Source organism: Miniopterus schreibersii (assembly GCF_964146895.1).
Source record: "Miniopterus schreibersii genome assembly, chromosome: 13".
Taxonomy (NCBI): Eukaryota; Metazoa; Chordata; class Mammalia; order Chiroptera; family Miniopteridae; genus Miniopterus; species Miniopterus schreibersii.
This window is the reverse complement of record NC_138113.1, coordinates 38371425-38393004: the sequence shown is the minus strand read 5'-3', so window position 1 is coordinate 38393004 and position 21580 is coordinate 38371425. Positions and strand designations below refer to the sequence as shown.

At 44.2% G+C, this 21580-nt stretch overlaps 1 protein-coding gene across 1 annotated transcript in view; it reads right to left on the bottom strand.

Moving 5' to 3' along the window:
- The window catches only part of ANTXR1 (ANTXR cell adhesion molecule 1), a 197599-nt gene that overhangs the window by 38756 nt on the left and 137263 nt on the right, over positions 1–21580 (bottom strand). The window contains exons 15-17 of the mRNA XM_081157157.1: positions 19016–19111; positions 17557–17724; positions 6359–6439 (exon numbers count right to left, since the gene is read on the bottom strand). Coding sequence (XP_081013283.1) covers positions 6359–6439; positions 17557–17724; positions 19016–19111 — 345 coding nt within the window. The remainder of the gene's footprint in view (positions 1–6358; positions 6440–17556; positions 17725–19015; positions 19112–21580) is intronic.

The following is a 21580-nucleotide window of genomic DNA, read 5'->3' as shown; positions in this document are numbered from 1 at the left end:
GAATACATGAAAGACTTAAGGAATCCCTAGTGTGGACTTTCAAGTCTGAGAGTCCTGAACTCAAGCGTTAGCTCTGCCCCTTACCAGCTGTGTGTCCTTGGGAATGTTGGTGACCTCTCCTGAGCCTCAGTTTCTGCTCTGTACAATGGAGATCACAGTTATCCTCAAAGTTATTGTGAATGGGTTTGTGCTTCGAAAAACATCTGCAGTTAGTACGATGCTTGACCCTCTTCCAAATCATACATTGAACTCCAGGAAGCCAAAATTAAGTCCTATTCTAATTGGTGTCTCCAGTGATGGGCTCTTAGTGGGAGCACAATAGATGTTTGCTGAAGGTCTGTTTAGGGAAGACAGCCAAGGTGAAGGGGGAAGGAAAAAGGGGTAATGCAGGGAATGCGAAGGAGGGAGAAAAGAGAAGGAGAGAAACAGAGGGCACTTTCTTGGGGCCTACTTATGTGACAGAAGTCTCATCTGCTTTCGAAGGACTGCTCTGAGGACGCTCTCTCCCCTGGAGATAACTTGCCCAGATCATTCTCGCTTCTGCTACAGTAGGAGGACCTGGTACCCATGTGACCGGAAGGTGTCTTATTGGAAGCAGCTGTGCACACAGCAGCAGCCTGGGGCTGAGCTCTGCGAGAGGATTTCACAACCTCTGTGCTTCAGATGAGCTTCAAACGTTGTTTATGTACATTTATGTGTGTGTTTCCTGGGTCTTTTCTGATTGCAAGGAGGCCCAGCCTTGCAAAACAAGCTCAGTGTGCCTTAGTATGTTGTTAGTGCTGATAGTGATGGAATGTACCAGCCTCCCAGCGCCAGATCTGGGAGAGACCAAGGAGCTGAAAACAGAGAAGACATCCAACTCCAGTGGCTTTCTCCCAGAGCTTGTGATGGGAGGTGGGGTTTGAGTTGGGGTAAAAATGACCAAAGAGGGTTTGGACTGGTTGATATATTGACTGAATTCCATCCAGAAAAGACATGTGAAGCAGAGTTATATGTTCTCTTTTCCACCATTTTACCCAAGGAGTAGCAATAATACAGAAGCCAGAAGCTATGTTAACTACCTTTTTTTTTAAAAAAAAAATGTTTTTATTGATTTTAGAGAGAGAGGAAGGGAGAGGGAAAGAGAGAGAGAGAGGCATCGATGTGAGAGAGAAAGATGAATTGGCTGGCTCCTGCGTGCCCCCTACTGGGGATTGAGCCCACAACTCAGGCATGTGCCCTGACCAGGGATCAAAGGGGAGAGTTTTGGTTCATGGGATGACACTCAACCAACTATTCCGGCTGGGATAACCACCTTCCTGATAGGAGAGGGACTTGAAAGTCCATGGAGATTGCAATCATCCATTTCCCTTATGTCTATGAGACATAGGCATAGGGTTTCTAAAGTGTATGGGGAGTTGCCTTCAAACTGTTTCCAGAAGGAAAGAGAAGATGATGCCCTGGATGAAAAATAAGGAATTTGACTAGATCATTGATTCTTAACCTTGGCTGCTCATTAGAATCACCTGGGGAGTTTTTAAAACCCCAATGTCCAGACCTCATCCCAGACAAATTAAATAGAACATTTGGGGTGGGGCCCTGGCATCAGTGCTTTAAAGCTCTCCAGGTGACCACACTGTGCAAGCAGGCTGCAAATCGCTGGATTCCACAAAATTCCATGGGTTGTGAAGTTCCTTATATTTCTGCTTTGAAATTAGTAATACAGGAACAGAATTATCTGCAGTTGGGAACGATGTCTCTGTAATTGGTTGGGGCTTAATATTTAGATTTAAGCTAGGCTAGTTATTCCTCTATTGTGTCAATAGATTTGACTATGAAATTATAGATAACATATATATATATAATTAATCCTCACCTGAGGATATTTTCGCCATTGCTTTTCAAAGAGAGTGGAAGAGAGAGAGACGTGTTGAGAGAAATAATGATGTGAGAGAGACACATTGACTGCCTCTCACACGTGTCCCGACTGGGGTTGGGAGTGAATCCACAAACCAGGTATGTGACCTTGATGGGGAATCAAACCTGAGACCCTTTGGTGTGTAGTCCAATGCACTAACCACTGAGCTATGGGCCAGGGCTTCAATATATTTTTTAAAAGTTAAAAGGTAAATGACAAACTAGGTAAAACTTCAGCTTTTTATATAATGTTAGACTTTAAGTTTCATAAGGTAAGCACCGTATACTTAATGCATAGCACAAGGTCTAATGCATAACAGTTTCTCAAAACATTTGATGAATAAAGGTATAAAGAAGGATTGAGCAAATGAACATATAAAAATTAATTCTAAAATATCTAATTAAAATTGGGCCAAGGGCACATAAGTGCAATTGACAAAAGAAAAATACACATTAAAAAAATTGTTTCACCTCAGTGATAAAAAATGCAAATTAAATTAGCACCTATCAAATAGCTAAATTAAATAATATTGGTGAACATCTGGGGAGAAGGGCTTTTGATAGGTGTGGACATAAGGGTTAACCCCTAAGTGTTTCAGGAGGGTAATTTGGCAATATGTATCAAAGCTTTAAAGTTCTGAATACTGTTTTGGACATTTATTCTAAGGAAACATACATGAATGTGCACACTAATTTGACAACGAGGATACTGATTAGGGCTTATTTATAACAATAACCATTTAGAAATAAATGTCCAAAAAGAGATGACATGAAGAAATATTATGTCACAGATAGACAACAGACTATGACATGATCATTAAAATGATATTATACTAGGATATGTGGTGACATGGAAAGATTATCCCTCAAGTTAAAAAGCTCTGAGGGTCCGTTTATGTCCTTCCCAGATGAACATTCTCAATCCCTTCCACAATTTGTCCTTGAAATGTGAGCAAACCTTCTAAATTCAAAGAGTGGCCCAGGTGTATAAGAAGTCTTGGGGGCCATCCTGGAAAATGCTCACGGGACACAGGTTCTAATTTCCACATTTTGCTTAGTCTCTGAATGCACCCTGTGTTGGCAATGCCCCTGGGCAGCAACTCTTTGTGTTTACAGGGAACAATGAACAATATTGCCAAGGTGATAGTTTAGTGGGTAGAGATGATGGGAAAAGCATTTCCAGCAAAGGAATCAGAATATGCAAAAGCAGAGAGACTCAAAAGCATGTTCAGGGGTTAGTGAGCAATTCCAGACGGCTAGGGCCGATATGGAGTGATTGAGTGAGTAGCAGATGGAAGGGAAAGGGAGGCCTTTCTAGATCAAGCTAAGGATTCTGGGCTTTTTCTTCATCTTTGCAAATCTGAAGCCTTGGAATAGCTAGTTGAGACTGTATTTTAGAAAGAGCACAGCGGTGACTATGTACTAGAAGCATGAAGGGGGATGGTTTAAGCAAAGGATACCATATGCTTAGTGAACCCTTTGAATTTTAGGATCAGATGTGTTGCTGGCTTGCTATTTAAGCGGTTGATTCTGGCACTTCCTCTTTTATGTTGGCCCAGGACTTCCTGGTGGGCCCTAAGGAAAAACAGGACTGTGAGCCCACCCCAGGCAGAAAGAAGAAGAGGTCTCCTGCTGTGGTCCCATTCATGTTTTCCCTGACTTGGGGCTTGGACAGCTCTGAGGAGGTGGGCACCCATCCCAGGGAAGGGTGTGGCTCTGGGCTCAGGCCTCCCCCAACCATCTGCTGTGTGGTGGGGCCTGTAGGTGCTCAGCCCTTCAAGCAGCCTCAAAAGCTTTGTTGGGCAGACTGACTCTGCATCTGTAGGGCTGGGGTGGGTTAACCATGGGGAGGATGGGGCAGGCAGGAACAGAGAAGGAAGAACTGCCAGATTTCTGTGAGGTCTATGCGATTTGAAAGAATTTGGAAATGAACTGAGAATGTAATTAGGTGATTTTTGTTTTTGTTTTTGTTTTAAATCCAGAACCTGTGACTCTGGTTCATGAGCACATGCCTGGATGCAGTCATTTTGAGTTTATGGAAAATGTGGTCAGCCCCATAAATCAGTGCTGAGGAATTCTCAAGAGTCATCACCGTGTAAGTAATGTAGGTTTGCTGAGAGTCTCTTAAGGTGATGCAAAACAAAGCAGAAAAGGCTCATGGACAGAGCTACAATTCAGTTTTCCCTTCCCTGGAATTCTCCTCTGAGCTGCCACAGGGCAGCTTTGAATTCCTCTTCCTAACTGATCTGTGACCTTCCTTGTGTAACTCTGCATGTACATCAAGATGTTTGCAGCCATCGTCATAACTACATGAGCACAATTCTCTGCATTTATTTCTCCCATGTGTCTTAAATTTTAGCAGGGTTTCTACAAAGAAAGCCCGCTGGAAAGGAAGCTGGACAACCATAATAATTTTGTGACAAACCTGGGTCAACTGTGTCTTAATTCTCAGTCCTCCTGGACTTCAAATAGATTATTTTATGTGATTGGAGAATGGAGACTCAAGGAGGTGTTGTGTTTCTTGAAAGCATACAGAAAATCTTCAGGTGTTAATACAGACTATCACTCAAAAGAAGTGAATAAGAGATGCAATTTAGGTGTAATTTATTAGAAGAAATTCTATGTTTTCATTCGTTGTTGCTGGATTTATTCCATCAGTCGGTTCTTCTATCTTATATATGATAATATTTCTTTCCATCCCTCCTGTTTCCAAGCCCCTCCCCCTTCTCAGGTTGACCCAGTTTATGAATCAGTTTGGGCCAGACTGGTCAGTGGAGAATGAAATATTAACTGATCTAGTGGAGATGTTTTTCAGTTGCTCTGAAATGGGCTTGTACCAGCATGTTCTGTCACAAAAAATAGTACTTCTGACCCTGAGTGTAGGTAGCTTACTATTTCTTTCTTAATCTGTTAGCTGAGTCTCATGCATGCTAAAAAAATTAATTTTCCACGGAAACCAGATGTATGGTTTATAAGGCCAAATACCACCCTGAGTGTAAAGTTTATGGCCTGGGCTCATTTCTCTTAACTGTAGAGTTTATACTTTAAAATTGGCTCTAACAGTGTGTTTTTGTTGACCTTCACAGACAAAAATACAAATTCCATATGTCATGAAGGTCAAGGTGGCCAAGCATTTCTATGACCTGGTTTCTTTCATGTCATACTTGCCTGCTCTCCCTGCGACAACCTGGAGCAGGAACAGCTCACTGGGCAGTAGCTTGCACAAACTATGACACTTTTGACCAAATCCCTTCAGCCACAAACCGTCCATTGTCAGCAAGTGCGAAGGAGAGAGGCCTGCCTAACAGGGTCTGCCCTCACGCTTATTAGTTGTGTTGTGTTGAAGAGTGAGTACAGTAAAGATATGGGCACATTCGGTACACGCTGGTTGCAATATGGTTTGAATTTTTGCATAAAACCTCCACAGGAAGTAGAAAAGCACAATGTAAATAATTATAATAATATTTGCCATTGACTGAGCATGACTATGTGTTCAATATTGGCCAGATGCTTTATAAGCATTACCTTCTCCAACCAGCCACACTATGAAGTAGTTAGTATCACCCACTTTATAGAGATGGCGTTCAGAAGGGTTCAGTGCCTTGCCTGGAGTTAACTTCCAGCCAGGGAGGAAGTGAGGTTCAAACCCAGCTACCTGCTTTGAAGGGAGCTTGAGATCAGACACCTTCATTCTGCTTTTGGGTGAATGTGCCTGATTCCTTGAGAAGCAGATGGAAGATGCAGCTGAAAGCTGAGAGAGAATTTGGCTCCAAGATTTGCTCTGTTAAACTTATGGAAGAGAGACTTGCTCTTATAAATTGTGGCAATGACGTGATCTGAGCAGAACTGAGGTTGTTTCCAGTGTTGATACGATCGGAATAGAACAAGTGATTCAGCACCTGTTTCCTCATTTACAGAATGAAGACACGGGCAGATGGCTTCTCAGGCCTGCTGGCTTCTCCCTTTCTAAGTCCTCTTCGTTGGAGATGCTGCAAGTTTGGTCTGGACAGTTTTGGGGAAAATCTTACCAGGATAGAAGGTCCTCCTATGATTTTGGACCATTTGGACCCAACAGCTGCTGGAAGATGGTGGAGTTTTCTGTGGTCCCATTCCCTTGCCCCATCTTGTGGCCCTGGCATCCTGTTTGTCACCACTGCCCAGTGTGGTGGGGAGCAGAGGGCCTTTCTCCTGGCCTGGTCCAAATTCAGAACCAGCCCCTCTTTACCAATAAATCAAGTTCAGGTCCTAGGGAGCTAAACCCAACCTATTTCTGTCAAAATCCTTTTCAGAAAGGCAAGTCAAAACTCAGCGTCTTATAAAAACACAGAATTTTGTAAACTAGTATCTATTTGTCACTGCATGAGATAATCGCTGGATTTGGTTCCCCAGAGTTATTCTAGCTCGACAGAGACAGAGGGAGACAGAAAAAGACTGTGTATGTGACACCGTTATGGAACCCTACCGTGTCTCCCGGCTGTGGACGCATCACTGACACGCGATCGTATCCTTTCCTCAGTAGGACCCACAAGGCATCGAGCTTTCCCTGAAATGAAAAAAAATGCACCAAGGTTACATATGAAAGCAGACCAGTGGCCAGCACAGACATGTGGAGCTTCTATGCTCCTTTGCTCATGTGAACAACACAGCACCGGCAGTGTAGCTGTGACGGGGTAAGTGACTCTCTAGTCCAGGGGTGGGGAGCCTCCCACCCTCGGTCCATATATGGCCCATTAAATCATCCCAGCCATCACATTAGGGGTGAGTTAAATGTTTGACCAAATATAGCAGGCTAATTTTTAAGTTGATAATTTTGTATGACCTTCGAACGACGTTTTAACTATCCAAGTGGCCCTTGGCAGAAAAAAGGCTCCCCACCCCTGCCTAGTCCCTGAGTTTAGAAACAAAGGAGAAGAGACACCTTATAGAGGACACCCGCTGCTCATGCAGTAGATACTGGGGACTTCAGTGCAGCTCAAGTTTACAAACACAGAGAAACTCAGTCAGGCTGTTGGCTTTTGCCCTTGTTGCATTTCTGGGCATATCCTAACACAAATCTATATTTTCAACTTTCATTAGAGTTTCTTTTTTCCCCACTTGGTGCCCAGAGTTCACAAATGAAAATGATGACAGATCCTGGAAAATTACTAAACAGAAGTGTCTAGAGGGTAAGACCAACGTAAGGCCCCTGGTGTGTAGATACCTGGCTATCCCCTAGGTTCACTCAGGAACAACGACTTGCTCAGGAACCCAAGGCTCAAGGGACATATTACCCAAAATCCCAGATTATCCCAGATCACAACCTCTTTGGAGTTGAGGTAACTGGTTGAATTTGAGAAGAGTGTCTTCCCAGTATAAGCTGAAGGCAGTCTCATGCCTCTGGCCATTCTAGTGCCCTAGGATGCTGAATGGAGGCTGGCTTCTGCCATTGCAAATACCGAACAAAAAGACATTTATTTACTTTTGTTCTTAATATTACCCTTGGCTGGTGACTCCATCAACAGGCAGGAGTCCCCTTTACTTTGCCTCATTTTTTGTCATCGTTCTTGCAGTAGGCAGAAAAATCCCCTCTCCCCAGCTTTCAAAGATGACACCTTATTCTCCGGCACCCGTGAACATGTTACCTTCCACAGCAAAAATAACTTTACAGGTGTGATTAAGCGAAGGATCTTGAGATGGGGAGATAATTCTGGGCTATCCGAGTGGACTCCATCTAACTACATGGGTCCTTAAAAGAAGGAGGCAGGAGTGTCAGAGTCAAAGAAGGAGACATGCCCACAGAAGCAGAGTGATCTAAGTGACAAGGACTCAACCCACTGCTGCTGGCTTTGGAGATGGGAGGGGGCTATAAGCCAGTGAATCTGCCTCTCAAATCTGCAAAAGACAAGGAGACAGATTTTCTTCTAAAGCTTCCAAAAAGAATGCAGCCCCGGCCTCACCTTGATTTTAGCTCAACGAGACCCATTTTAGGATTCTGACTTCCAGAACTGTAAGATACTAAATCTGTGTTGTGTTAAGTCACTAAGTTTATGGTGATTTGTTACAGCAGCAACAGGAAACAAATACAGCCCTTATCACTCCCTGACATATTCTATGTTTATTTACTTAGCATCTGCCTTTGCCAACTAGGATGCCAGCTCCATGAAAGCAGAGGTGTCATTGGTTTTGTGAACTGCTGTGTGCCCAGCCTTTAGGACAGCATCTAATGCTCAATAAATATTTGTTGGATGAATGAATGTACTCAGTGTCACTAAGTGCTGGGTTAAGTGTTTTGACATGTGTCTTCTCATTTCATTCTCCCAGCAGTTCCAGAGTTTTATGGAAAGGAAATGGAGATTCAGAGAGATCAACTAATCTACCCAAAGGCACACAGCTTGTTCACTTGAGAGGTGTGATTGGACCCCAAGTCTAATTCTAAAGCTCATATACTTCCTACTGTACTGATGGCAGATTCTTCCTTGTGCAATTTTTCTGGCTGGAGAGCCCAAATTTATTTATTTTATTTTAATTTTATTTTTAAAAAATGTATCTTTATTGATTTCAGAGAGAGGAAGAGAGAGAGATAGAAACATCAATGATGAGAGAGTCATTGATCGGCTGCCTCTTGCACCCTGGACTGGGGATCAAGCCTGCAACCCGGGCATGTGCCCTGACTGGGAATCGAATGGCGATCTCCTGGATCCTAGGTCGATACTCAACAGCTGAGCCACGCCCCACAGGGCTGGAGAGCCTGAATTTAGATCCTTTAGAATAGAGATTTTAAACTGTAGGTTGCAACTCTTCAAGCACTCATGAAACAATTTTGTGTGTTAAGAACAGAATTTTTAAGAAATTAAATAAGATAGAAAAGATCAGAGTAAATTGCACGTGGTGAGGATAAATATTATTTTGTGTGTGTATGAGTGTATGTGTGTACACGCACACAAGTACACTCAAAGGCAAATACTGGGCCAAAATGTGTTTCCCACCTGGGTCTCGGTCAGGCATGCTGGGGAGCACTGATCTGGAAGAGTCTTTGAAAGATAGCTCTGGAAAGGCTGGGGGTGTCTGGAGAGTTCAAGTTCCTTGACACAAAGCTTTCACAGTGGCAATGCTAATTTAAGAATATCCTCTCCAAGACTTCATGTTCTGAAATTATTTTCTAGTGGGTTATATTCAGATACCAAATACATGCTCTTGAACCTTTGTCAACTGTTGCTCAAGTTCTTGTGGGTTAAACTCTGCCTTGCTAAGCACAGTGTTTCTCATCTCCTTTGCAAAGTATTTACAAAAGCCTCTGAAAATATTGTGAAATGACTAGAATGCTGTGTTCAGCATGGTTTTCTGCACTCACCCGTCTCAATCATCAGTTACATGTTTTCCTTCAAGGTTCTTTGGGACAAGCATTTACATTTCAGCATATAACCAGGTGGATTTCCTGGAAGAATGCCTCTTTTTCTTTTTCTTGCCCTTTTTTTGGGGGACTAACAGTATTTGGTTTTGTAAATCAGCCCACCCACCCACAGCATTCTGGGAGCTACTTGCTCAACTTTTTGACAAATGAGGGTCAATGAGGTGAGGCTGAATGAAAATTTGGCTGTTGAAGCATATTAATTAACTCAGCAGAAATTTAAAGCTACATGCAGAGCAAAAGAGCAGAAGCCACCTGGATGTATAACACCAGGAAAATGGGTCGTAAATTATGTTTTCCTTTGTGTCAACAGTTTGTAGTGTAATATTTAAGCACAAAATGACTGAATTCAGACTGCCTGAGTTTGTACTCTGGGTCTACCCCTCACGAGCTCTGCTGCCTCAGACAAGTGGTTTCATCTCCCTAACGCTTACTTTTCTCATTTTTAAATGAAGATAATAACACTGTCTATCCTATAGACGTGGTATAAGGCTTACAATTAGATAGGTACTTGTCTCATAGGAAGTATTCATTAAATATTATCTATGATCATGGTACAGTCATTAAGATGATCATTTGGGAGCCTCTGTACAAAGAGGGAAAACTATGCAATGCAGAGTGTAAGAATCCAATAATTTGGACTTTATTAGCATATCTCTCCCTATCCTCTCTTCTGTGCTTTTCCAACCACATTTCCCCCTTTCCCTCGAGCCATACTTCTTTTTCAACAAGACAATGTCTGGCTTCCCTGGCAGTGTTCAGTGGCCCCAACACTCCGCCAAAGGTGCTCTCGCTAAGACCACCTATGGCATCCCGAGTGCCAAGTACTGCGGCCACCTTTGTGCCTCGTTTTACTTGATTCTTCTGAGGGATGTGATGTGCGGAGCTTCTCCCTTCTGCACACTGGCCCTGGGCTTTTGTGCCATCAGCCTCTGCCTTCTCCCTCCCTCCCTCCCTCCCTCCCTCCCTCCCTCCCTCCCTCCCTCCCTCCCTCCCTCCCTCCCTCCCCTCTCCTTCCCTCCCTCTCTCCTTCCCTCCCTCTCTGATGAGTCCTTTTCAGACCCTTTTGCTCCTCCCCTCTGCCTACCCTCGACACAGTGGGGCTCCCCTGGGCCCCCCTCTAGTCTCACCCCCAGGCTGAGGCTCGCCCTGCGTACTCTCATCTAGTCTCATGGCTCGAACTTCCCCCTTTTTGCTGATGCCTCACAAATTGTATCTTCAGCTTAGTCTGTTCTTCAGCTCTGGATCTGGGAATCCAATGACCTGCCAAATCTCACTTGCAATGTAGACGTAGCACAGGTATTGAAAACCAAACATCACAAATGGAACTTTCTTTCTCCAAACCCGCTCTTCCTTTTTAAACCCCGCCTTGGTTCATGGCACCACCACCCATCCACATGGGCAAGCTGGACCACCCTCCCCACCTCCTCACATCCACACGCCCACCACACCTCGTGGATGTTCTCTCCGCAACAGCTGTCCAGCTGCCTCTTCCTGCCCACCCCTGGCCCACCATCTCCATGGGTGCTGCCTCCGCCCAGGCCCTTATCTTGTCGCTCACTTGGTGAACAGTGTCCTGATTGGTCCTTTACCTTTAGGCTCTCTGCCCTCTCTCCTACTTGATTAATAACAGTTTTCATTGCTAGTCTAAATGAATGCCTTGCAGTTAATAAAATAAAGCAAGAAATATCTTAGTAGCAGTGTGAATTTGGACAAGTTGCCAAACCTCTCTGTGCCTTAGTCTTCCCATTTGTATAATGGGAGTAGTGTTCGATTTTACTTTTGAGGGCTGCTGTGAGGAGGAAAGGAGTGAGTGCACGGAAAGCCCTGGATCGGGCCTGACTTGTGGTATGTACTCCATCCAGGTAAGCTGCTGTCGCTGGACTCTCCTGGCCAAGGAGAGACTAGCTAGTTCTAGTTATATCCTCAGTATTCTGAGGTCTGACCATCCCACAAATGAAACTGCAGTCCCCACTCCATGGCATAGAAAACAGCCTGGGTAATGCACACATTCTATACCTCTATACCTCAGGGGGCTTTTTATTCGGGAGCCTAAGTAAGCTTTAGAATAAGTATGTTTATTCCAGAAGAGAATAAAAAATAACTCTCTAAAGCAAAGAGAAATGCATATCAAAGGCTCTAGGAGCCTTGATTTTTTGAATGTAGGCAAAAGCCTGTCATTTCAAGGCAGTGGCTAATGTGCTTATTAATAGCATCCGCTTGGGGCCAGAAAAGCCTTAGGGAATTCTTTCAACCGTCCCTGGGCTTCACCAGAAGTCTGGGGAGGAGCCTGCGAGTTGACTCTACCACTCATCTCAGCTTCGAGTGTCCACCACTTTCAGGCTTCTCCACCAGACACATTCAAGATGCTGGTCCTCACTCTCCAGGAGAAATGCCCAGCTGCTTCTGTGAACGAAAAGATCTCCCCAATCCCCTGGGGACCCTCTGCCAGACTGTATTAGCTGACGTTTAAAAATAGCCTCCTTTCATTTGAAGTTGAGACATTTTGACTATTAAGTGAGAAATTTACCAATTCTAGGCTCCCAATGCACCTCAGCCTCAGACAATAATTTCTAATCCACAAAGTCAGACAAACTGGAAGTCCTATGTCAACTCGAGCTTTTGTTTCTTCCTAAACAACAAGATTGTGCCAGGAAGGTTGATGCCACCGTCATTCGAAGCACGTGGTGCATGGCGTGTGTGGCTGGGTTTTTCTTTCCGTTTGCTTTCTTTTTTTTGGCGAGCAACAGCTGTGTCTTCTTTGCTGGCTCGTCTGCCTTAGCCAGGCGGAAGTTAGTCAGAGGCTGAGAATCTGGAGCGTGGTTCGACTTATAGGGCCCTTATAGACTAACACTGGAACCTTTCCATCTTAAAATATATGGTAAATATTGTGCTCCCTGTCTCCCTTCAAGTGAAATAAATTAATGCATGAAGTTGGAAACTTTCCTACACCTCCCCCCATACATACACACACGGTAATTTCTGTTTGTTCCTTCTTCTGTTGGTCTTTGTTTAAGAAACGTTGGGAACTTTTCTAAAAGGTAGTGACGAGGGACAAAAAATATCTGTTCAGCATCAACAGCACATCTGACAACATTTAAAGCTCCGTAGTGTCTTACTGGTCTACCTACAGCTTCATCCAGTACAGTTGCACGGTTACAAGGTCAAGGGGCTAAAAGGCCAAGGACAACAGGTGGGCCTAACAGAAAATGAGCAGGACACCGCCCCTCCCGGGCCCTGCAAGAAGCATGGGCCGGGCTGGCTTTTGCAGAGAACAGCCAGTCTGCCTGGCCAGCCAGGGTCTGGCTTTTGTCCTTCAGCTGTCATTTCTGTCATTTCCAGTCATGTGGAGGGGCTACTGGAAAATGAGAAAAATGGTTTCTCTGAAGGCTGCAAGCCTTCCAGCAAACCTGCAAACAGTCCTGGTTTTAATCTATCGGTGGCCATATATCTGGGCATTACTTAACTTGTCTGAAATGGTCAGTCCCAATTTAATGAGAAACATGGGGTGCTGTAAATCCAGGGGGTGGAAACCAAGCTAAGGCAAATTCAGGCCAAATAGTCATGAGCCTGGAATGAGGAAAGGGTGAAGTGTGGTCAGCGTGGTCAGTGCCTTAAATTAGACTGGGGGACGGTGGAGAGAAGCCCACTGCGGACTCCTTCGCTTGATGAGTTCCCGCTGGGTTTGCTTAGCAAATGTGCCCACCTGCTTCTCAAATCTAGTTCACGAAATGCGTGCAAAAAGTGAATCAAATGCAATACATTAAAAGATGTATTTGAGCCCTGGCCGGTGTGGCTCAGTGGTTGGAGTGTCGACCAAGCACAGAAGAGTTGTGGGTTCTATTCCCAGTCGAGGGCATGTACCTGGGTTGCAGGTTCGATCCCCGGCCCTGGTGGGCACGTACGGGGGGGCAACCAATTGATGTGCCTCTCTCACATCAATGTCTCTCTCCCTCTTCCCCCCCCTTCCCTTCCACTCTCTAAAAATCAATGGAAAAAATATCCTCAGGTGAGGATTAAAAAATATAAAGATGTATATGATTCTGACCACTTTCACTGGAGAACTAGGAGTCTTCCCAGTATCCCAAGTTTTGCCCAGGGTAGGGGTGTTCTCCCTGTTTACAGTAGGGGCAGAGTAGATCGGTTTGTCTCTGCGAGCTACCTGGCCCCATCCACTCCCTGTGTTTCTCTACCTTCCTGGCTCTGTGCCTTGGAAACCTGACCTCTTCAGATGTCATCGTCCGGTTTCCCTTTGGTTTGGCCAATAAGTGGCACCAGAAGGAGATGAGAGGGCAAGATTAGGGAGAGGCTGGGGTATTTATTCCTTCTACTCCCCCCTTGACCGCCTGCCTCCAACAGTGGGTGCTTTCTTACAAGGCCCCTGCAAACATTTTCTTTTCTTTTTCCCCCTTTTTTTCCATTTATCCCTTCTATGCCCTCTTCCACCTCCACTCCGCACTGCTCCCCGCCCCCCGCCACATTCATCACACCGTTGTCCACGTCCCTGAGTTCTCTCTCTTTTTCTCCCCTTTTTTGCTCAATCCCTCCCCCCACCAGAGCTGTCTGCCTGCTCTCTCTATCTGTCTGTCTCTATTTTGCTTAGCAGTTCAGTTTGTTTATTAAATTCCACATATGAGTGAAATCATATGGTACTTGTTGCAAACATTTTCGGTGATGGGCCAGAAAGTAAATATTTTAGGCTTTGTAGGTCAATAGGCAAACGAAAGGAAATCATGTAGGCACTTATACAGCCATTTAAAAACATAAAAACCATTCTTAGTTTGTGGGCCATATAAAAAGAGGTGGCAGGCCAGGTTTAGATTGCTGATCCCTCTCTATGGCCACAGCTCCCATTGGGAGACTTCAGCTCTAGGGCACTGGCTCCAGTGACCCCATCTCTCCTCCTTGCCCTTAGGCCTAGGGGTGTAACAGCTCCCACTGTCACTGGCCCTGGGCGCCTCACCACGGCTGTGGGTTCCCGTAGCCTTCCCTGACCACACCTATGTTAGTTTAACCCTTCTGAATGTGTCTTCTGTTTCTTGCCTGGATCATGACAAATCCAGTGAGATGGTTCAGGAAAGGGAAGCAGAGTTTACGGTACTTCATGAGGCTAATGTTTTGTCCAAGGCCTAGAGATGTCTGCAGGCACTGGGGCTAGAATGGGGTTCATCTTAGAGCATGCATCATGTTAAATAGTATAAACACTGACCTTCTGGTAGGAAGTCTGCCCTGCTTCTGGACAAACAGTATACAATTTGATTTTTGAGTTCCTTTCTGTGCTTCTACTTTCAAACCTCCTTGTTCGGGCCCTTTCCTTATCCCACTCAGCCCAGATACACATAAGATGACCTCAAAGAGATGGCAAGAAGAATGTCACCTTCCTGGGACCAGGAAACCTAAGCGATCCATGTGAGTCACAGGAGACAGTGTAACCGGCACGAAACTCTGGAAATGGTTTCATAATTACATCCTATGCCTCAGCTCTTTAACAACAGAAGGTGGAGTCCCTACTCTGTGCAGGTACAGTGCTGTTTACTGCTGGTTCAAAGATCAGTTAAGCATAACTGGTGCCTTCCAGGCGTCAAATCTGGTGGAAAGAATATTCATAAACATGAGCAGTCACACCAGGGCAACTGTACATCTCCCACCTACCAGTGTGAACTGAGCGAGCACTGGCATGAGCTGCTCTGCAAGCAAGAGGTGTTCACACTTTCTCAGGTCCTAACAAGGGAGTCCTGCTGAGGTGCTTAGTGAGCATCGCAGGTCTTTCCCACCTGGCTGTTTGAGTGATTCTTTGAGACTCAGATTCTCAGTCCCTTGGCATTAATCCAGTATGTGTTTGTGGTAAAACAGACTGTGAAATCCAATGTGGGTCTCCCTACTGAGACTCCTGACAAATCAACAAGTATAATCATGGACCCTTTGCCAGACACCACAGTTCCTGCCCTCTGGGAACCTCTGTTGAAAGGCTGGCTGGGACTTTCTGTGACAGTTTCTTAATGGGGCTTGCTAAAACCCAGATAGCTGGGCACCATCCCCAATGTTGTTGATTCAGCAGATCCGGGTTGGAGCCTGAGAATGTGCATTTCCAACAATTCCTGGGGGTTGCTGATGCTGCTGGTCCAGGGACCACACTACGAGAACCAATAATTTAACACAATGAAGGAAGCTCAAGAGCAAGGGCTGTGGAGGGAGTGGTAATTGGGGCAACAGAAGGGTATCACTTGGGGAATTTAGATGTGAAATTTGAAAAGGGAGGCATTGGGGGAAAATGGAATTTCACTTAATGAAAATAAGTGAGCAAGGTATGATGGATGGAATACTTTTGAAAGCCTTTTGTGAGACTCTGAGCCATTAGGTTTGAGACATTAGGCCTGGGAATCCATATTTTTAAAGCTTTCCCAGGTGCTGCTCATACTCGGCTAGATTTCAGAACCTCTGTAGACTCAGAATCCAGGGATGCCTGGCACGTAGTAGATGCACAATAAACACTCAGTGAATTGATACTAATTCCAAGTGGCTGGTTGGGAATGTTTTTAGATTCCGAAACCTAGTTGTCCATGTCCCTATTTATTTCATAAAACTCAGTCCTAAATCACCAGTTAATAGAGGAATAATGTGCCGTCAAGTACAAATTAGATTTTTCAGACAGGATTAATGTTCTCTCAACGTCCAAGAATGCAGAAATAAAGACCTGGTTATAACCAAATATGTTGTGTTAGTCACAAGGTACAGATGGCTGCAAACGGCACCATAGAAAAACCTCTCTTCTTCGTCTCTGAGATCCTCGTTGGCTCCTTGCTGTCTGTGCACCCATGCACGCCACTGCACGCTTCACATTAGAAAATAATTACAAGCAAACAGCTGTTAGTCAAGCAGCTACATTTCGCCCACATCTTTTCAGAGTTCAACCCATTGCCTCAGGGGTTTTATCTTAAAAAAGAATCTCACTGTTTTAAACACGGCAAACCAAAATGAAAATACATTGCAATTAGTGTGGGCATGAGCTGGCTTGGCTGGGAAGAGGCAACTACCAATGAAGTATCACTTGCTGTTTAAAATGGTTATTTCTTTTGATTTCATTGGAGATGGGATGTCCTAAAATGAACAAATAACTCAGAGAATAATGAATATTATTTTGGCTGTCATTGGAAGAGGGGTCAGGCTATGTGTGTGTGTGTGTGTGTGTGTGTGTGTGTATGTTTGTGTGTGATAAGAGCTGACTCATATACTAAGTCTTTCATTTGAGGTTTCGGAGTTCGTCCAGTTCTGTTTGGAGCACAGATCTAGAGGCTGTAGACCTGAGTTGGGGATCTTGGGTTCTAGACTTAGGCAGAGCAAGGGCTTTGCTGTTCTCAGTTTTCTGAAAGAGTTTTATGAAATGAAGGAGAGGGGACAGATTCTCTCAGAGTCTTTTCAGCTACGATTTTCTCATGTTCTTTGACAACTGGCATAGTGCAGATGTTAATGGGCAAACCTGAAGAGCAAGGGTACTGAATGAGTCACATATATTCAAAGCCATTTGTACCCCAGAGCAAGAGAAAGAGGCCTTCAGAAAGCATGAACTGCCTCCTATGGTTTAAACTTCCTAATAAGCCGAAGAGATTTTAAAGTTTGAAGCTGTGGCAGGAAGAGAGATGGTGGAGAAAAAAGAGGTTTTGCTCATAGTCAGAGAGAGTGAGTTCCAAATGGGTGGTCAGTGCAATCCACCAGTATATGCTGATACACTGGTGGGAGGGGAACGGGCTTATGTTATGGCAAGAGAACTAGAGATTAGGCTTTAAGGGGAATCATTCCATTTTTGTTAGTTAATGAAATTGCCTACCAATGAAGTGAGATGCTATAGAAATTTATGAAGATCCTCTGGAGTTACTACCCAAGTCTACTTTCATTCCACTACTTGCCACAAAGAATTTATATGCATAAATGCATAACCCATGGACACAGACAATAATATGGGGAAGGCCTGGGGATGGGGGCAGACGCAGGGTGGAGGGGGTCAATGGGGGGGGAAAAAGGGGACATCTGTATTACTTTCAACAATAAAGACAAATTAAAAAAATAAAAATAAAAAGCCTAGTTCTCAATCTTGATAATGTGGAAATGGAGAAAAAGTAAGTACCTGTATTTTTAAGTCCATGATTTGAGAAATTTGTTCCATTGTGATAATCTGGAATTTGGTTTGATATTTTACCACGTCAAAGAGTCAGATTCTTACTAGGTAAGTGTTTTATCAGGAGTGAGGGTGGATTTTTGAGTAGAAAGAAACACACCTTGATGGGAGAGTACCACTTGCGGGGGGAGGAGGGCCGGCGCATGTTGTTGTTGAGGTTCCGAGGCTCAGGGAATTCGTACTCCTGCTCTGGCATCTTGACTCTTGCATTCTTTGCCTTTTCCAATTTAGCCCCTTCTTCTGTGGAGCCCTTTTCTCCCCAACGAACCTATATGAAATAACATACAAAAAATCAAAATGACAAAATAAAATATGATGCCCCAGAGAATGGGGATCACAAATACATGTGTGATAAGCAATGCAGGTGCTCCCCAATCCTCATCTTTGGGCTTTGAGGGCCAAGGAAGAGAGAGGTGTGGAAAAGGGAAATGGGGAGGGCTGAAGAAGTAAAGAGAGCAAACCATGTGGATGGATATTTAGGGGTGAAATTGTCCAGGCTGTGGAGACAGCAGGTACAAATTTTTTGCAGGGCCAGGTAAAAACTTTGAATTTTACTCCAATGAGAGAAGAAGCCACTGGGGGGTTTGAGCAGATGAGCGATCTTCTCTGATTCATGGTGGGGAAGATATGGGGGTGCACAGTCAAAAGGCTGTACCTGCCATTTCTCCATCTGATGCCTCATAATTCACATCCCCACCAGACCTCAAGTATGAGTTTTCATCAATTGGCTTGGGTCTTCCATCACTGAGTAGTCAGCACATAGATATGAGTACAACAGTCCACCCTTATCCATGGGGGATACATTCCAAGACCCCCAGTGGATGCCTGAAACTGAATAGTAGCAGGCCCTGTATATACTATGTTTTTTCCTATATACACTTACCTATGATGAAGATTAATTTATAAATTAGGCACAGTAAGAGATTAACAGTGATAATTAATAATAAAATAGAACAGTTATAACAATATACCATTATAAAAGTTATGTGAATGTGGTTTCTCTCTCTTTCTCTCAGAAAACTAGCATGAACTTCTTTTTCCTTCTTGACAATTTCATGAATTGAAGATTCATTCTCATGATAGGTCTTAGCATCTTTAGCACATGATTTTTTTCTTTCTTAGTAAGTCAATAATTTTTACCTTTTCACTTAAAGGAAACATTTTATGGCTTCTCTTCGGCACATCCGAATGGCCAGCATCACCACTCCTAGGCTTTGGGGCCATTATGAAGTAAAATCCGTTACTTGAACACCAGCACTGCGATGCCTCCCCGGATGACCTGATAACCAGGATGGCTACAGTGACTAACCTGGGGGAGCCTGTGCAGTGTGGATACACGGAATGAAGGGGTGATTCACATCCAAGGAGGGTTGGAGGGGGACAGTTCGAGATTTCCTCATGCTACTCAGAACGGCGTGCAACTTAAAACTTATGAATTGTTTATTTTTGGAATTTTCCATTTAATATTTTTGGACCACGGTTGGCCGCAGGTAACTGAAACTGTGGAAAGTGCAACCGCAGATAAGGGGGGACTACTGTACATTCAGCTGTTCTCTTACCTCCATCCTTTTAATGCCTCCAACACCTCTTCCACCATAGTAAGAGGCATCCACCGTAGGCCACTTTTTCTTAGGCAGACCATCATCGTCTTCCTCCTGCAGAGAGATCGTGGACATGAAGGAAGCAAAGCACAATTGCCGTAGGTATGTGTCCACGGCGGCAACAAGGACAAGAGTAGATGACCTGGGTGACAGCCAGGGCTACCTCTTACTGGGGCCTTGGGTGAGTCACTTAACCTTTCTAAGCTTACTTTCCTTCTCCGTAAGTGGGAATAAAAGCAGTACTACCTGTAAGGTGTGGCACCATTCTGGGACTTGTTCTCAAAGCAGTTTCTACTGCTTTGTAGGTAACTCATCTCATCTACGTGCTGATGTCTTGTGAATTTATATCTTCATCCCTGACTCCTGTCAACTCCAACTGTTGACTTGACACTGGGACACTAATAGTCATCTCAACAATAGCACACCAGAGAGAAGTCCCGATTTCCCCACTTAAACCTGCTTTGTAGTCTTCCTTACTGCCTGGGAGTCATTCTTGAATTTTCTCTTTCTTTCACTGCCTCTCCCCAACCCCATCTCAATTTATCAGCAAATTCTCTTGACTCTACTTTTAAAAGATCCTAAATCTGTGACTTTTCCAACTCCAACTCCATCACCAAACCACCACACTGGGCCTAACTCCCAATAAGCTTTCTCCTGGATACTGTGGTAGCCTCCTAACTGGCCTCCCTGCTACCCTCTGATCGTTCTATGCTTCCTGTAACCCATTCTCCACAAAGCGGAACCAAATCCAAACCCTACTTTTGCCTTGTGAGCTCTGGCCTTTGCTCACCTCCCCAGCCTTTTTCCTCACCACCCTCCACTTCTCCCCCGCTCCAGCCTGCTTGTCCTCTCTCTGTCCCTCCAATGCTCTGAGCACTGTCCTGTCTCGAGACCTGGGTACAAGCTGTTCCCCTGTCTAGGAATGCTTTTTCCTTGGTCTGCTCATGGCTGGATCCTTCCTATCACTCCTCAGGGAGGACTTCCTGGACATCCTTCTAAAGTAGCCCCAGTCCTTTCACTCTATTGTTTTATTTTTAGTTATGGACCTTATTATGGCTTGGTATTTATTTACTGTCTGTCTCTCCATGCTGGAATGTAAGTCCCCTGGAAGCTTTTGTTTGTCGTGTTTACCATGGTGTCCTCAGCTTTTAGAACAGCACCCAGCGTGTGGTAGGTGCCCAAAGATTATCTGTTGAATTTGCAAATAAATTTAACAAGATGATTCAAATAAAGCAATTAACTCAGTGTCTGCAACTCAGCTCAGTGACAGAAAATTGGCATTTATTATATTTTTTTAGGATGAAGGAAGGAAACAAGAGGAACTTGTAACTGTATAAATGGGAAAGAGAAGACTAATTAGCAAAACTTCTCATAGCGCCACTGCAGTTATTCTTGTTGTGAGAAACAGATCACAGTCTACAGCCATGGATGGCTTATAGGGCGGTGGCATGGTTTCTTTGGGTAGAGAAAGAAAGCTAAAAAAATGGGTCTGCAAAACAGAGGAATGAGACAAAGAAGACGAAAGTGCTCAGAGCAAGCCTGCTTGTGTTGGTGGCATCTGGGGAGTCAGGCACTCAGGGTGGAGTCTTATGTAGGGCCACCACTATGTGCAAAGGGGAGTCCCATGCAGGAGGTAAGGTACAAAGCACAGGCAAGTGGTCCACAGAAAAGAGAGCAGAACCAGAGGTGACGACAAACAAAACAGTAACATCCTAAGGCACTGAGACTCCCTGGGTGACTTATAGTGCTTAGGTTGGGCAGGATCCTTTTGGAATTAAAAAAATTTTTTTTAACATGTCTTAAAGGACAGTGATAACAGCAGATCAGAGGACTTGCAACGTTCTGGCAACTGATACTTGGGCTGGTCTCTCTTTCTCTCTGTCTTTTTAAAACAGACCTGTCCTTCTTCACATGGGACTGTGAGTCCTGAAGGCAGAATGGATTCTGTTGACCCTCGTATTCTAGGTCTAGTACAAAGTCTGGTGCACAGTAGGTGCTCAATAAACACATATCGAATTTGTGATAACCATAGTTGAATATATGTAGTCTTTACCATGTATGTGCCAGTCACTCTTCTAAGTGGTTTATATGTATTAAGCCTTTAATATCACAATGGGCAGTGAGGTAGGTGGTGAGCTTATGCCCATTTTAGGACAAGGAATAGAGAGGGTAAGTGACTCAGGTCACCTAGCCTGTTTGTGGCAGAGTTGGGTTTGGGCCCAAGCAGCCTTACTCTCGTTTGACTGTTTCTCAGTGTTGGAATTTCTGGCTTTTGTCCCTTTGTGCTTTGCTTTCCAACCATTTGATGGTATCAAATAAATGTTAGTTTTCTACTTCTTAGCCCTTGTAGCTGCTAATTTTAAAGACTTATCATTGTAAAACATGACAAAATAATAAAATAAAAACAAAAAGCCTGAATAATAAAGTAGTTCACAGTATTTTGCCTAATGACAGAATTTCAGAAGGCTTGTAATGTCAAACCAGGAACCTTAGGCATCTTACCTATATAGTTAAACTTCACCA